The sequence below is a fragment of the Haliaeetus leucocephalus genome, unplaced genomic scaffold (assembly GCF_000737465.1).
Source record: "Haliaeetus leucocephalus isolate CR32 unplaced genomic scaffold, Haliaeetus_leucocephalus-4.0 Scaffold187, whole genome shotgun sequence".
In the NCBI taxonomy this organism is placed as follows: domain Eukaryota; kingdom Metazoa; phylum Chordata; class Aves; order Accipitriformes; family Accipitridae; genus Haliaeetus; species Haliaeetus leucocephalus.
In genome coordinates this window covers 530,468-547,293 of record NW_010972623.1, presented here as the reverse complement: position 1 = coordinate 547,293, position 16,826 = coordinate 530,468, and the positions used below count along the sequence as shown (strand labels likewise).

The 16,826-nt window shown below is 37.0% G+C and overlaps 1 protein-coding gene across 1 annotated transcript in view; it reads right to left on the bottom strand.

Moving 5' to 3' along the window:
• The window catches only part of SLC44A1 (solute carrier family 44 (choline transporter), member 1), a 65,278-nt gene that overhangs the window by 5,967 nt on the left and 42,485 nt on the right, over positions 1-16,826 (bottom strand). The window contains exons 6-13 of the mRNA XM_010565211.1: positions 12,683-12,852; positions 10,702-10,791; positions 8,651-8,778; positions 7,574-7,760; positions 6,113-6,278; positions 2,791-2,947; positions 2,454-2,537; positions 1,305-1,442 (exon numbers count right to left, since the gene is read on the bottom strand). Of these exons, the coding sequence (XP_010563513.1) occupies positions 1,305-1,442; positions 2,454-2,537; positions 2,791-2,947; positions 6,113-6,278; positions 7,574-7,760; positions 8,651-8,778; positions 10,702-10,791; positions 12,683-12,852 (1,120 nt within the window). The remainder of the gene's footprint in view (positions 1-1,304; positions 1,443-2,453; positions 2,538-2,790; positions 2,948-6,112; positions 6,279-7,573; positions 7,761-8,650; positions 8,779-10,701; positions 10,792-12,682; positions 12,853-16,826) is intronic.

Here is a 16,826-nt window from a genome sequence, read left to right as displayed (position 1 = left end):
TTGCTGGTGGGAACAACTTCCAAGCTTGTCTTATCTCTGTCTCATCTCCATACAAGGGAAGGTAGATCAGAATTCACATGAGGCACTTCATGTAACAGTCTCCACAGAACTACACTATGTGTGACGCCCTAACAGGTATTTCACTGGGTACCAGTTTGGTCTTTGGGAATAACAAAAGGACTAAAACAACTGTTGTGGCCACTCAACGTTTTGAACATTTCTGAACCTATTACTATGAACTGCAGCTAATCAGGAAACTGTAAAATAGGTCATCTTTACTGTATTATGAAAATACTAGCTTGGACTGGTAGGGGAGACAGGCTAGCAGCCTAGGACTGTTTTAGCTGATACTATATTTTATATACTGCACTGTTCATTTTAACTTTTCTGTCACCTGTGCATTTCTCTAATAATTTGAAAGACATCTTTTCAGGGATGTCTTTTCCTAACACATTTCAGACTCCTCCATAAAACCAGGTTACATAATTTCATGGTCTCCCAAGCACCTATATCTTCATTATGTGTTTATTTCTTCTCACACCTTATTGATTTAATTACTGGATTAAAAGTTCAGCCCACTGTACTCTGACTTAATAAAAGTAGAGGAATGTAGTAAGGAAGACAGTTCAGTCCAACCAGTGTCTGAATGCTTAGCCACAGGTGGTTTAAGTTTTAATTGTTTTAGTATATAATGGCACAAAATCCTTCAAAGGGCAGGAATAACTCACTGGATTAAGTTTCCATAAAGTAGATCTTCATCAGCTGGAGACCCAAAAAGCTGACTGACCACAGCAATTATTCTAGTCTCCTTTTAATTCTCAGAGTAGTTGCTTAAGCTGGCAGTTCCTCATAGCAGGCTTCTGTACTACCTTCCAGTCCAATTTTGTCATAAATGGTGATCAATGTGTCAATTTTCAACATAAACCTGGAGAGCCTTTACTACTTACTAAATAGAATTTAGAGAAAATGCTTCCTTTCCTTACAATTCTAGGTTTTAACCACAAAACCAATCAAAAGCTTAGAACTTCCAATCACCTTTCTCTTGACTCCCTAAAAATAAATTCATGCAAAAGGCATCATCATCTTCAGCTATTCCTTTCTAATCACTTTTACTTAACATAAGTGGATCATCTGTTCACCCTCCCTATCCTGGACAGTCCCTTCCTGACATGATGCAGCTAGATGTGATAAAGTGCATGCTAAGAAACAGGAATTTTAAGGCATTTTGTATTTGGGGTGCAAGCCATTGCTAAGGAAAGCTTGGTACTATGTAGGTCCATAGCAACTGTATACAGCAGACATACCTTTCCTAGAAACAGCATAAAATCCCCAACTGTGTTTATGGCAGCCACTCGCAAAGCATTTTCCACTAGAATAACAAAGGCATCCTTTGCTGACGTGCAGAAGTTGGTGCTGTTGATAGCTGTGGCTGTATATGCGTTCTGGGAAAAGGAGATTGAAAATTTACTCATGGAATGATCATATATGTCAGACAGAGCCAGGGGAAGGAGGGGTGAGATACGGCTTCTGAATAAGTCACACAAGTCATATGATGCTAATGAACAAAGATTCCCTTGAGAGTTGTTGAATCAAGCAGTATGTACCAGCTGACAGAAGCCTATACAAGGTAGAGAATTCTATTCTCCTCCCTTGCTCATCATTTATGCATTAACAAGTTTATTCCAAAAAACTTCTTAAACAGAATTTGCAATGCCTCTGCAGGAGGAGGTGAGCCATGGCATAACTACAGCAATTAAGTAGTTAGGAAAAATATTCTGGAAATACAGAAGAGTTTGAGAGTCATACAAGCCCACCAAGATAATTTCTAGATACTTCACTAGACTGCATTCAAGGTTAGCCAGGACAATTTTCAAGGATGACACTGGGGTTTTTTAAATGCTTTCTTCTGACTTTCTATATTTCCACAAGCAAAAAAAATGAACAACAGTGAAAAAGATATTTACGTATGTATTTAACAGAGGTGGAACCACAGGCCAATAAAACCTCCTTTATAAAGGGACCTGACAAGCTAGTGTGTTGCAGCTTGTGTAGATGATGATGACAATGTGATGTTATGTACAGTTTTTCAGCTGTGTGAACCTTAAATATTGCACCTAGAAAAGCTTCACTCTCTTTTCATAGCAAACATATTTTGAAACTCAGATGTAGTTTGACAGAGTGGGCATAAGGGGGAACACCTCCAACCACTAAAGAAATTGTTATAAAGTTGAGATAACATATTCACAAAGATGAATACTGGCTATTTTTCACCTTTGCAATGTAAACAAAGACTAATGTAGTGATTTGCAATGTAATTTCAGTAATGGAGACAAGACTGAAGTACTGTCATTCAAGTTCAGTTCCAAAGTATGATATGTGTTAGCCTCAGACTGCATTCTGGGAATATATATATTATCAACCCTTACATAAAACTTGAATATTGAAAATCTTACCTGATTTAAGTAGGTCAGGCACTTTTCTAGACACCAAAGGCAGCAGATGCAGGCTTTAAGCATACAGCGAGCACAAGCATTTTCCTAGGAAAGCACAGAATGTGGGAAAAAAATATAAAAAGTAAAACCAACAGACCGTAAGAAAACAGTATTCCTTTGTGTTTCAGTAACTGATACTCAGCTTGGTAACTTAAGCAGTGCTGCTCAATCCCACAGTGCTTTAAAGACCAAATATTCCAAAACAAGACTTTCAGCTTCCCATACAGATTAAACTAAATTAGCTGTAAACACATCAGGTCTTGAGTTTCAGTAAGAAAATGGAAACTATTTCTCTTACTTTTCCTTTGAGTTGTGTATGAATATACATAAGGATCATTCGTGGTATCTTCACTAGTGTGATAATGAAAGACCCCTTTGCTACTGTTCCTAGGTGGTAACAAACAAGGCGATTAACAGATGCCAGAATAGGAGTAAACGGCAGATTCCTTTTCTCCCTGTTGAAAAGAGAAAAATAATAAAGGAGAATGATCAGTATGTATGTAACACCATCTAGAAGTGCTACAAATTCCCAATAAACTAACATGCCAAAGGAGTGTATTATCCTTATACTAGCTTTCGGGGTATATTGTTCACTCCACATTGACTGACTGCAAGTCACAGTTTTGGCTCTAATGCAGTAACAGGCATAGGATAAGGAATCAGTATGTCTTAAGGGTAGTCCTACTAGCAGTTGGCTGCATTACCACTATCACCAGCTAGCAGTTTCTATACAACTACATTTGATGGTGTGCAATTCAAAACCTTCCAAAAAAGTGAGAAACAATGCTAATATTTTATTAGTCAGATTACTGATAAACTTGCTTTCCCCTTCTCTCCTGTTCCGTTGGACATCTTTATGGAGACTTTGGAGTATAGGGTATTACTATTTTTATTTATTAGGTAAATTCTTTCCTCAGATGTTTCACATTTCTGATTTAGCTATTATATCCTCAAGGAACCAAGTATTAAGCTTTAAAACAAACTATTTTATTGCAACGTGGCTAGAATATTTTTGATCTATCAGATGAATACTCACTTGCACACCTTTGAAGCAATTCCCTCTTAAAGCTTTTATTTATATTTCCCATCAAGGAAGCAACTTCTGTTTCTCTCTCAAAGAACAGCTCTATTGAACACTTAAAGAATGGCTCGTTTTCTTTATTAGAAATATTAACATAATGATAAGCATATTAAAGGAACAAGTGCTAACATTCCAAACATAAAATATCTCCCCAGCTTGGGAGAAAGTTACTTTCATGTGAGTTTCATTCAAAAAAGATAAAAAAGCAGAGTCTTCATTCCATGAAACTAACATCTGCGTAACTTAATCCTGAGATGTTAATAATTAAAACAGGTTTACCCTGTATTTTCTTCCAATTAACTTTTAGAGCTCAGGTGGGGGAAGATAAATTCTATTCCCCTTTGGGCACAATCACATAAATGGTCTGAGCCTTACACCCAGGCAACCCAACCACTTCCTCCTTTTGAGGTAAATGTGACTGAGGACAGAGTCTGCAATGCAGAACACCATGAGGTCTGTTATTGCCTGAGTTGAAAGAAATCCATCCGGCTAAGGTGAATGAACAGTGAACATATATAAAACATTTCTCCGTGGGTAACTTAAATCTCATTTGCTGTGGAAAGCTGTTAATACACAAAATAATGGGGAAGTCCAAATTAATGCCCTTTCTAAGTCACTTTCCAGATTGGATTTGTACCTTAAAATACAAAAAAGAGTAGCAGGAGGGAGAAATGGGTATTTACTACCTTAAAATAGAATTCCTGTTATGGAATGATAGGGTACAGTTAAAAGAAAAATCGTTTACCCTCAGGTGATAGAAAATACATAAACTTACAGATGAAGCATATATATTGCCAAACGATCTATTTAAATGTGAAGCTATCCTCTTTCCTCTGTATTTTCCTAGTTCTTTACTCCATCTAGTTTAATTATTCACAAGATTATATCCCTGTAACATCTTGTAATAGCTTCATAGATGTATTTCATTGGTATACTGGAGGACTTAATCATTAATAAAATAAAAGAATTTCTGTCAGCACAGTAAATTAATTTCTTGCCTTTGATATTGTTCTAAAGACTAGGGCAGATAAGGAGTCAAATGTAATTCAGATAACAGTCTCAATTAAAAAGACAAACGAATTAAACATTTGTGATCTGAATCATGCACTTGAAAAATATCTGCATGCATTATTTAAAACGCCATTTTTTAAAAAAAAAACAGACTCTGAAACGCACATGGCAAGAATAGAGTATGGTTGCTGGATATCACGATAAATTTTTATATGGGACATTCTTCATATGAAAGGCTGAAAAAAACACTAGCCAAACTACATGTGTATTTAGGATACTAATGGGTTTTTTCTTAGGGATAGCATCATGCCAACATCTTGGTTTTCCTTTCTTAAGTAAACCACCACTGCCAGATATCTTGTCAACATCCTCTACTCATGTTGCTCTTTATCCTGAGGAGTTGTATTTTTATTGTTTGGAAAAGACTTTGAGAACATCTGAAATAAAATTACTTATCTAGCTCCTGAACAATGATATGGTGGGGTGTTAGGGGTTTTTTTGAAGAAATGTATCATGAACTACTACATCTAGGATGACATGTGGAGAAGCTTCATTAAACTGTACTTTTACAAAACAGGTACTATTGTATTTGCTTCTTTTCCTTACCAAAAATATTGCCATAGTTCTGCTCTACATACCAGTATGTACCGTTTATTCTCATGAAATAACAACAAAGCATCTGATACCACTTTTTTTCTGAAAAACTTGGGTCCTACATGGCTAAAATAAGAACTTTAATTTTCACTTATTTAAAGTAAACTTAAGCAATCTTAATTTCAGAAAAATTTTCAAATACTAAAGACTAAAACCCCAAAGCTAAGTTTGCGATTCTGAAATCATTTTCTTACCTCTGGGTAGCAAAATTCTTGTGCCTGAAGGTTGGTAAAACCATTGCTTAATAATTAGTATTGCTTTCTTGAACAGCTAGCAGATACATGCAGAATAGCCAGAGTAAAGTATGCCCTGATACACAATTTAGTACACAAACATAGCAATGAAATATAGAGCTTTAATGCACATATATTTTGTATCACTTTTTATTTGTACATGATCTTGTCAGAATCCATATGTAAATGATGAATCTAATAAGATCTTAAGTAATCTTGTGTAAGAAAGATTAATGAAGCACTGTAAATAATTTAAACAGCACTGTTTTGCAATTAAGATAATAATCGATTGCTTTCAATATTTTTTTAATCTCCACCAAACTTATCAGCATCAATTATTAGCATCACAGATGATATTCCAGGTGCATCCTGCTTTGTAAACAACCCTCTGTGTCTGTACAATGTGCACAAGTTACAAGGCAAACAAGACTTCAAGTCCTAAATATCAAGAATATCATCTATAACTAGGAAACCAGATTATTTTAGAACTTGATATGATTTGAAAAGAGTCAATACAATTTCAACTACTCTCCAGCTTTCAGGACAGAAGCAAGAATTCTCCCCAAAAGCTCTGTCCCCCATTATTTCCACTAATTCCATTTCTAGGCTACTCTCAGTAGAGCTGTCTAAGTTGTTCTTACCTTGTAAAATAGTATGTCACAACAGCACCTGCTACTGTCATCTGCTGACAGGCTAGGATAAACTCGCTGATCCAGATGAGTCCCACTACATGGTACCACCACATGTATTTCAAAGGACCTAACATCCGAAATTCAACAAATCCTTCTTCATTTGGGACAGGACTACCTAGAAATAAATGAGGGTAAAAAAAGGAAATGGTGCTTATGTCATCTCAGAAAGAAGAAAGCATATGGCATCTGACCCTATTTGCACAAAGATTTTGTTTAACTGGTATCAGTGAAGATACTGAATGCATGTAAGGCTAAAAGCATAAATTAGCCTTTGCAGAATCAAGGCCAATTGAAGATTTCCATCAGTAAAGTATAATATCAGCCTAAGTTCTGCTACAAATTTAGTCCCTGTGCAGCGGTCTTTAACTCACAGAGTGAAGCATGGGACTGAGATTTAACTCACTTTCAGAGGCAAACATTTTCTGCACATAATTCAGCATGTAATGAAAACTAAAAATTTCAACAGTAATGATAACAAGAACACATGAATTCTATTACCTCCATCCCTTGCTAAGAATTCAGGCTATGAAATATAAAATACTTAGCTTGTCTTAACCTGAAATAGCTCTGTCACCTGAAACACTGCTACTTTTGAATCCACAGTAAACAATAAATTTCAAAGTCTAAGGTTTTAATAATGAATGATGGTCTCTATTTCCTACAACTTACTGCAAAATAACACAGACATCTCCCATTTTGACAAGGAGTTGCTGGGTTTCTCTGCTGAAGTAACTAAGACTGGACCTACAGGATCGACTAACTAGAAGCTCTTATCAGACTGTGAACACAAATGAAACTCTCATCTTCTATGCTCTTCACAGCAGGCAGAAATTGAGAGTACACTGGCTGCTCTCAGAATACAGTGTACAAACAGCAGAAAAATCTCCCTAATAATCCTAGAAAATGCTGGAGTAATACTGGACACCTAAGTTATGAACAACTGAAAAGTACTTCCAGTATATTTACATTCTGGGAGACAGTAATTGTGTGCAACAGCCCTTTCATTACTATGTCTTCACTTGTGTGAGTACTGGCTGCAATACAATACTTTATGGGATTAGCTGCAAGATTAGGCTGTTTTTAACCTGTTTGTGTAAAATTAAGAGGGAATTATTTGAAAAATTGTTATAGCAGCCTTATTAATGGTGCCTTGTGGTTTGCAACATGCCAACTTACATCAAATCAAAAAGCTGGCCTAAGGCACAAGTAACATACTGGGAATGCAGACTCAAACGCACAACAACTTTCTTGAAATGAGTGTTCTGAAGTCACTGAAGCAGACAAGAACAGAAGCACAATATGTGGTGGGTTTTTCTCCTAGAGGTTCCCACATGATTTTTAACCAACGCTGCCTGAAACCTTGCAAAAATGAAGTGGAATTTGTTTAAAATAAAACTGGTAAATGCTTACCTGTAGTACCAAGGAAAAGCAGGACTGTGATCCAGTATGTCCAGAAGAGGATAAGCACAAAGAATGTCCAAAATGGCTGGAAGACTAGCAGTGGCAGGTGAATGAAGACCTTGCCGGCCACGTGGAACAAGGCAATGGTGAGAGCTACTCGTTTGCGCATAATTAACATTATCAAGAACAAGATAACCTAGAGGGAGATGTTTCCAAATCACATTTTAAGACAACTGAAAAATAAGAAAGCTATCATTTTGCACAGCTAGGATATCCAAACACAGCAAATTAACACATGCTCTATCTATAAGATCACAAGATCAAAATGTAAAACATCTATCAGCTTCTTCTGGTGATAAATCATTTTCCAAATTATACTTCTGGGGAATTCCAAGGTCATAATTATATAATTGGAATCATCATCGGCCTCAGGCTGATGAGATTAGACCAGATTTTATCCTCAATTATGTTTTACAAAACAATGAAATCAGCAAGATTTAACGAAGAATACAATTTAATATTTATGTTTGAGCATGGTGTGGTGGTCTTGACATGGAAGCTAATCAAACTTTGTAATTTTGAGTAGTAAAGTCACTGACTCTGAAATGAACAGCAAGGCCTAAAGAAGATAAATAATTTTTTCAGTAATCAGTATTTCAGTTCACAATGATCCTTCTGTAAATGGAAAAAGATTGGGAACAACAGATTTCATAAGTAGCAACGGTCTAAGGACTTTCAAATAAACTGAAATGACTAAGTACCTCTGAACTAAGAATCTAAGAAAAATCTCCTAAGTGAAATTGGATAGGGAGACCAATATTGTACCTATTCTTAGAAGTCCCTCTGGACATTTTACAGTAGATGAAAGTAGCTGCAGGGTTAGGAACTCTTTCCTGACTCAAAACCAGATATTAAAGAACAATGCCTGGAAGTTAAAAAAAAAAAACAATCACTGCAATAGAGCTTGTAGTACAAATAAACTCTTCAAAAATCTGTGCAATATAAACGTTTCACCCGAATTAAAAAAAAAAAGAGACCACCAGGAAGACAGAACAAGAAAATAATATAGTCATTAGCAAAACATACCGTGAAGACTGTAGCTGAAATGGCATAGATCAGGAGAGCCTGAAGATTGTCTTTGGCTATTTGAGTCTCAACAGCACTGGCAGATACTCGTTGCTTAGCATAGAGCCACCACAGGACCCCTGTACCACCTATGTTTTAGAGAAAAAAAAAGGATAAACGTAAGATGCTTCTTCTGCGTGACACAGTCATACTATCTAGTACCAAAGAAACTAAACCGTTACTTCTTTTTAAGTCTAGTCTGGTACAGAATACTCAAGGGCACTGACGCTTAACCCAACAGGAACTTCTCAGGAGGGAGAAGCGCTTAGCTCTCCTGTGTTGCCCTCAAGTGGATATACTCTTTTCACAGTCTCACCCCACTACAACCACTTAAGAGACTTGCAGCTCTTTGACTCTGTGTTTTAGGGTGAACTGCATGGAAGGACTAGTTTATGGGGAGCCCTAACAATGAAGAACTCAGCTCCCATTAGATAGGCAATAAAGAAACAAAAAGAAGAATAAAGAGTTATACGGCAGGATATATGTATATACATGTATAATAAGGTAGGGAGTAAGAATTTAGAAGCAACAGAGAGGGACCTTTGGATTAGGATCCAAAATAACAGAAGGAACAAAAGGAGGAGTTTACAACTCCTGGGAAGACTAATCGAGACGAAAAGGAACAGCCCTGATGCTGAAAACAGCACCTCAGGTTAATGACATGTAGCTACACCTGCATCAGACAATGTCTTTTGAGCACTGGAAAAAACATCAGAGAGGCACAAGAGGCCAATATAACACAAGGTACTTTCTTCTAACCCCTGTTACCAAATCCTAGCCTTATGGCCACAATATCATTCTCCTATTCTAGCCACCTTTCCAAGTTAGAACTTTTCTTAAATACAGGACTCCAGCCCCTCAGGGAGATAACCTCTCTCCTCTGATACATTTTTTTTCTGAGTATCCTTCTGTGTTCTGTTGTTATTTCTGAATCAGCTGCATAAGCTTATCTAGAGATCACAAGTCTTTGCTGAAGGTACTCCATTCAGGTCTAAAACAGTGAATACAGAATAAGCGGTATGTCTCACAAATGACATGTTCTTATTCAGTCTGTGTAATGGATGAGATTTTTTAGAACATAATAACAGATGGCAATAAGATATGTCATTCAAATACTTCACTCAACATAGTTGCTCAGCTTCTAAAGAGAATATAAATGAAAAAAAGAAATCTATTTTTTTCCTTTTCTGTAGTCACAGATCCTGACACCAGTAAGCAGAAAAACCAAGTGACCCTGAAAAAACAGATATGGTTTGCTGATTTTTTTCCATCCCTTGCAGTTATGAATTGCAAGAATGAAATTGCTAGTGCTTCCTAATTTGATTATTCTATTTTTTTTCCCTCCCTACAGTCATCTGCCTATACATTTTGGCTTAGCTACTGAGTATCAATAACAGAAAACTTTAGTTTTACAAATGTAAAAGTTAATGTGATAAAGTACAGCTATTTTCATGCAAGCTGCATGATTTTGTATGGGACAATCTTTGGCCATTCCCAAGACAGCGTGGCTGGTTGCATTTCATACATAACCTAGCTGATGCAGGACTTTCTGAGTCATATGGAAATACAAGGCTTTAATTAGAAATGCTAGAAAAGCACCTTTGCTTCCTCTCCGCAAGAACAGGTCTTAGATACACCTATGGAGCTACTCAGAGGACTGAAAGGGTTGATGAACATGTCGGGGTTGTATGGACACTTCTACATCTTAAGGTCCCCTGAGGCTGCATAAAAAATAGCTACCCTTTGATTCCTGCATGCTTGAGTATGCCCAGCGGGTGGGTATGCCATCAGATACACCCAGACTGGCAAATCTCTAAGGAGCAACATACTCTCTTGGGAGGGGACTGCAATTACAATGGGGGCATTTTTTACATATGTCTTGCAAGGGACTCAAAGGAAAGCTGAAGGGAAATGTATGGTCCATGATCAGTGCAGGATGTAGCTGGCCTGAGGACATGCAGCACAAAGATTAGAACTGGGCACTCAGAAACTGGGAGACAAACAAGACTTACCAAGTGATCCCAGAATGACAAGAATTGTTAAAATCCAGACAAGTACTCTTGAAATGTACCTGATTATAACCATCAAAATCATGGACAACACTGCAAAAGAAGATAAATAATATAAGCAGAGCAATTATTTCAAGTAGAAATAGCCTTCCTAATTCTCCCACTGTACTAAGGTAGCTGCCTTCCAACAGAATTTTTAGACAGGGATTTATTTTCTGAGGCTTACAAACTCACTGCACAGACAGTTAAGGAAATTAGGCACCTCTACAACTTTTGCTTTGATTACTGTTGATTAAAACAAAGAGAGCATAAATACATTTACATGGTACATTAAATACAAGACATAATGCATACATACAGAGATGTATTTAGACAATGACAAAACACACAGCAAGACATGACAGTACTCCCAGTCTGGTAACATGAGAACACCGCCTGAGGACCAGAGCAGAATTTACACTCAAATACACTTGTCAAACAAATGCAGATAATGTGACACCTGTGTATTCCAAAATGTCATGCCAGTAAAAAGTAAAAGAATTACGATTTTATTTTCAACATTCAGAATGAGTTCTTTAACAAGCTTTGTTCACATAGTTCCACTGCTATTCAGGAACTGCACGTCAAAAAGGCCTCTACAATCTCAGCCAAGTAAGATTTAGTGAGTGGTGTGTGTAAGGGCACACACATATTTTTGCATATACGTATTTGTGTACAGTAGTTACATGAAAGCCACTGGAACATGGTTTTCTGAATCACACAATCTTACTCATTGATTAGAAATAAATTCTATTTAACTATGAAGGTATGAAAAATATTTTTTAAATTAACTGTATGCAAAACTCAGTATTAGCTTCTGTCTCTAAGCAAACAGTAGCACTGCTGATCAGCCACTAGCTTTCAGATTCGGAACAGTCTTTCTACTGTTATTATCAAACACTGAAGCAGTCAAGATAGAAGAACAAACAGCTTTCTAGTTATAGTTGAAAAGATACTCAATGGTCTCTTTTGTGGTTTTCGTTTGGTTTGGTTTTTTTAAATGGTATCTAGCACCCTCTTCTTTGTTTTTTTTTTTAACCACAAAGGCAGACTGAAGAAAAAGGACTTATTAATCTGGTATAGTTTCACAGTGTTTCTTCCTAAACCACACACTGCTCATATACATGGCTAGCATGAGGAGCCTCCCATTTTGGGATTTCAGATTTTATACTTGGTACGAGTAAAATAGAGTCATTAGGAGAGTAATTTCTGTGGGTGAGTAGCTTTCCACCTTAATTCACAAGACTTCGTTAAAACAGCACTTCAGTCTAGTGCAATGTGTCACTCTATAGGCCAGAAGCATCTCCCAGCTATAGAAACAATTCAGCACATCTATACTGCTGGGAATTTCCAGCTCTTCAGACAAGGCTGAGATTTTCAAAAGTGCGAAGTTTTTAATTTTAGGGGAAGGGGAAGAAGGAGGTAACATACAATACAACAAATGGGCACCTAGGTTTCTTGTTTTCCCTTTGAAAGTTCTCATATCCCTGCACAACTATGTTAAATGAAACAAAGTAAACCCCCTACATTCTAGCAGAGTGTGCTATTGTGCATTTCTCATCCTGTCCTTTTTATTTGGAAAGGGTTTACTTGGACTTGGGTTGGCAGAAGATGAATATTAGAAATGGGAAAGGGGAGTAGTATAATAAAAATTTGGAGAATGGGGAAGCTCTGTTAATTATACCAAAACTAACAGTGGCTAACCAACAGCCATACATCCCCTATCTCATAATCAGTGGAAGAGGAGAAAAAACAGGAATGCATATGTATACTGCTTTTGAATAAGTTATCCAGCTGTCAAATAAAATTTTTAAAAAGCATTCTGGACCATATTCTAAGGGCTCATTGCTATCATGCATGTTTCTTGCTCATATTGTAGTTAGAGGGTGTTAACAATCTCCTAATGCAGTACTAAGAAATAGCTAGTAATGAGAAAAACAATTACCTAGTGATAACAAGCAAAGTCCCATTATAATCTCTTTGCTGGTCATAACTCCACTAATCAGCCTGTGTAAGACACTACTGTCACTGACAAAGGTGATCAGGGCCTCTGCAAACTTGGCATAGCAGGAAATGTTCACAGGAGCACAGCGATGGAAGAATGGAATAGGTGCACTGGTGACACAAGAAAAAAAAATCAGAAAAAAAAATTACTCCTACTTAATATAAATGCCACATCAACACACAAATGAAAGGTGAATAGATGCAACCATTCCACCCTCATAACATTATAACCAGGAACCATGTGTTGAAAGCACAAGTGCTGCTGGAATGAAGATGATCATAATGGGAAGTGATGTAGTTCTTACAAGTAATCCTGTGAGGCTGGAATGCACAGTCCAATAGGAAATTATTACCCTCCCACCCTTAAACAGCAAGGATCAGAAAATACACGTTCCTATTTCTGCTTAAGCATCTCTCATTCAAGTGTCAGGTGGTGAACCAGCAGCTGAAACAATGCCTTTCACTCATGTTAGAATGGAATACTGACCCATATTTGCAGCAAAAGAAATCCCAGAATGACAATACTCTTCCTGCAAGCATACTTTTTATGCTTAAAGACATCAGCACGTACAACTGCTGCCAAGCAAAACCAATGTATTTATTCTTAGTCTTTCCCCATACTAAACTTGCTCTTGTATTGAAGATTACACAGTATTTACTTCCATTAATTTTGTTAAAATTATGCACTACATTCTTTGCAAAACATGCAAAGATGCCTCTATTGTTTCATTATTCCTGAACTGTTTTGGAAGCATCCTCCCCAAAAATACTCACGCAATGCATTAAATTTTGCAGAATGCTCAGCAGAACCTGTTATCAAGTCCATCAGAGGACGATACAGGAGAGCAAAAACTTCACTTTAAAACTGGGTAATTTTGTTTTCCAAATGTTTCCCATTAGAGTAGCTGCCTTTCTGGCTCATAAACTATCTCAGATCTCAAAGTGGCCCATTACATCTTTTGATCAATCTTCCCAGTTACACTTCAGACACATTCCATGAATTACATGTTCCTTCCTGTAGTTGGATCCAATGAAAGAAATGTCTTTCATATTAAGTCAGTCTTTTCTTCTAACCTCTGTACTTGTTTCACTCAGCCCAATCTTCCTTACTTAAAGATTTCAGTGGACTGTAGCAGCAATGCACATAATCTTTTGCAGTTTCCTACATTTCAGCAATGACCTATAAACCAGCAATTTTCTGTACTCAATAACTGTTTGTTAAGCCCATGCCTTTCCAAAATTCTGTCATTTTAAACACGTAGTGAGTAAACCAGCTGCCTTAGGCACATAGTTTCTATGCATTGTTTTTTCGATGTAATCAGTGTGTAATTATTCTGTACAGAATTCAGGATTATGATCACCTGACATACCTAGGTAATTAGTAGATCCTAAGCTTTTGTTTGAAGTGACTGACAATTGTAAATTATATGGTTTTAAACTTACTGTGCTGAGTAGGTAATGCATTTGGAGATACTCGTGTGGATGGTCTACTTTAGGGTACTGATGAAGACAGCAGTTAAGCATAGCAAAGTAATTGTGAATTAGTCACAGTTGTTAAAAACCAAATTAAACCCATAATGATGGCTGTCCTATTTAAAAGGCAGCCCATGTATCCTCTCAGCCTCTTACAACATAGCCTATTTTGGAATATGTAGCATACTGCAGTTCATTATATGCAGTAATACTGGAAAAGACTGAAATTTGGGAGGTTTATTTAATTGTTAATTGCTCCAACTTTGCAAAAAGCCTAGAGCATTTAGAACTTGCCAATATCAGTAACAAAGCTCAAATTTTGAGCTGGGAGTAGGCAAAGGACTGTCATTCCTGCATCCAAATATGAAAATATCCATTTTGAAAAGGGGAACTAATGGGATTAAAATACTGTTCCAAAATACATCCCAACAGAGGAAAAATTGCTTTTTGCCTACCAGAGTTTATATTACTCATCTAACATCCCTTAAGCCATAAGAATCTCACTACACATTTTAAATTACCTATTATTGTGTGCAATAATTAAGTTCTAACTGTTGTAATTAATAAAAAAATGAGCTTGGTGGTTCCTACAGGCTTTCTTGAGTAAATGGGACTCCTGAGAATCCACCTTTTCAGATCTGCGCTGCTTCAGTGGTTCTGACTGAATAAGTGAGGTAAGGTGTCTCAGTTAATAAAAAACACAATAATAGATCTATTCTGCGTGACCTGTGCTATTTTATATGGCCTCTTGATTATAACTTGGTATATTACATACTGAAATGGAATTACAAGTTTCTGAGAATAACAACATGATGCTTAATCATGAACAAGAGCAAGTGGAGTTCAAGCCAGCAGATGATGGTGTTAAAAATTGTATTTTTAAAGCAACATTCAAATGAAGTTAAGAGACCCATCTGATTGTTCGAGTACTAGATTTCAGAGGAGAGCTTCTTCCTCTCACTACTACACCCGGACATATACAGCAACTTCTGTGTGGGAAGCCTGGTTGGAATGCCACTGCTAGCTGCTCTTTATAACATCTACAGGGCAGCCCCTTGGCACAGCTCAGCACAGCTGGTTGACAGATAAATGCTGCAGGGATAAGCTGGATAGGTTTTCCTCTAGGGTCCTCTAAACAGTGAAGTCATGCTCTACTGAGGCTGAGATAGGCTGGGCACGACTTCTGGAAGACACATGTATTGCTGGCTGCATTGCTAGACGGCACTGCTGTGTCAAAGTTGGACATAATGCCTTGAACCTGAAGGACCAGAGTCCCTTGAGAGGTGGAGCCTCAACTGAAGGGCATGAAGAAGCCTGGTCATCAAACAGACAACATCAAGGGACAGTCCTCACAGCATACGCTACCTTCATCCCAGGGACCTAATGGGAATCAGATGATGGTTCATACCTCTGACATCAAATCTGAGGAGTGTTAGATAAGTTCTCCCTGAATGCCTCAGCCTACAGGGTGTTGAGTTTTCAATTGTTTGTCTCCACAGGATTCTATTTCCCCTCCAAATTACACTAATTTACTCAAATAATTTAACTATAAAAATCTGAAAAACAGAGTGGTTTACAGATGCAATATTGGCCTTTTTCGCCTTAGAGCATTAAGTTCAGACTTTTCAACCTCAAAAATATTGAAACATATTGTACATTTTATTCATACCAAATAAAAAAGGCAAAATGCTCCACCTACACAATAGCTTTTCAAAAATAACTCCTGAGGTAGTTTTTGTGAGGAATTTACATAGTGTCATTAGAACTCTGACACACTGTTCTTCTGTCTTCTTATTAAGCTATATTCATTCAGACTGAATGACATAGGAACACACAGTGAGAAAAGTCAATATAATTCTGGCAAAAATGAAGATTGACAAGCCTTTTCAGTATGCAAGCTGGCACTGAAGTTTTCATTTGTTTTTGTATTACAGCTATAACAGCTGGTTAGCTGCATGGAATATTAATCTGCTGTGGGGAAAAGTAAAAAAAAAAAAGTTAATATTCCAGCTGCTACTTATTGTCACTACAATATAAAAAAATTATTCACTGGAGAAGCTACCATGCAGACAAGAGAGACTTAAAATCAGAGTTTTTAGAACTGACACAATTATAACATTTAATAAAACCATAACAAAAAACTGTGCATAGGAAAAGACTCTGCAGTTACAACCTACTACTGAATATGTTTGAGAAGCTAAATTTTGAGAAAACACGATTCTTCCTGAGTGAGTGGAATTACTGACAGAAGGGTGTGCAGAAGAGCAAACAGATCACTTTTCTCAGCAATGCTCATCTCCACAGCTCCAGCCAGCACAGCTAGCAGAGTTTCTGGAGCTACGAACTTTTCTACCCTACTTCACAAAAAGCAGTCTAATATAATACTTTAAACAATAAAACTTAAATTGATCTGTTTATAAAATACAGCCCTCTTTTTGGTACTTGACCATCCTCATATTAGTCATTCAGAGACCAAAAGAATAAAAAATGAAGCAATTTGCCAAATCTAACTGGCTGATATAAGTTATAAGAAGTGAACACTGCAGAGCGCTGTGTGTCAATAGATCCTTTTTCCTCCCAAAGATCCAAAGTGCTCCATAATTGTCTCTGAT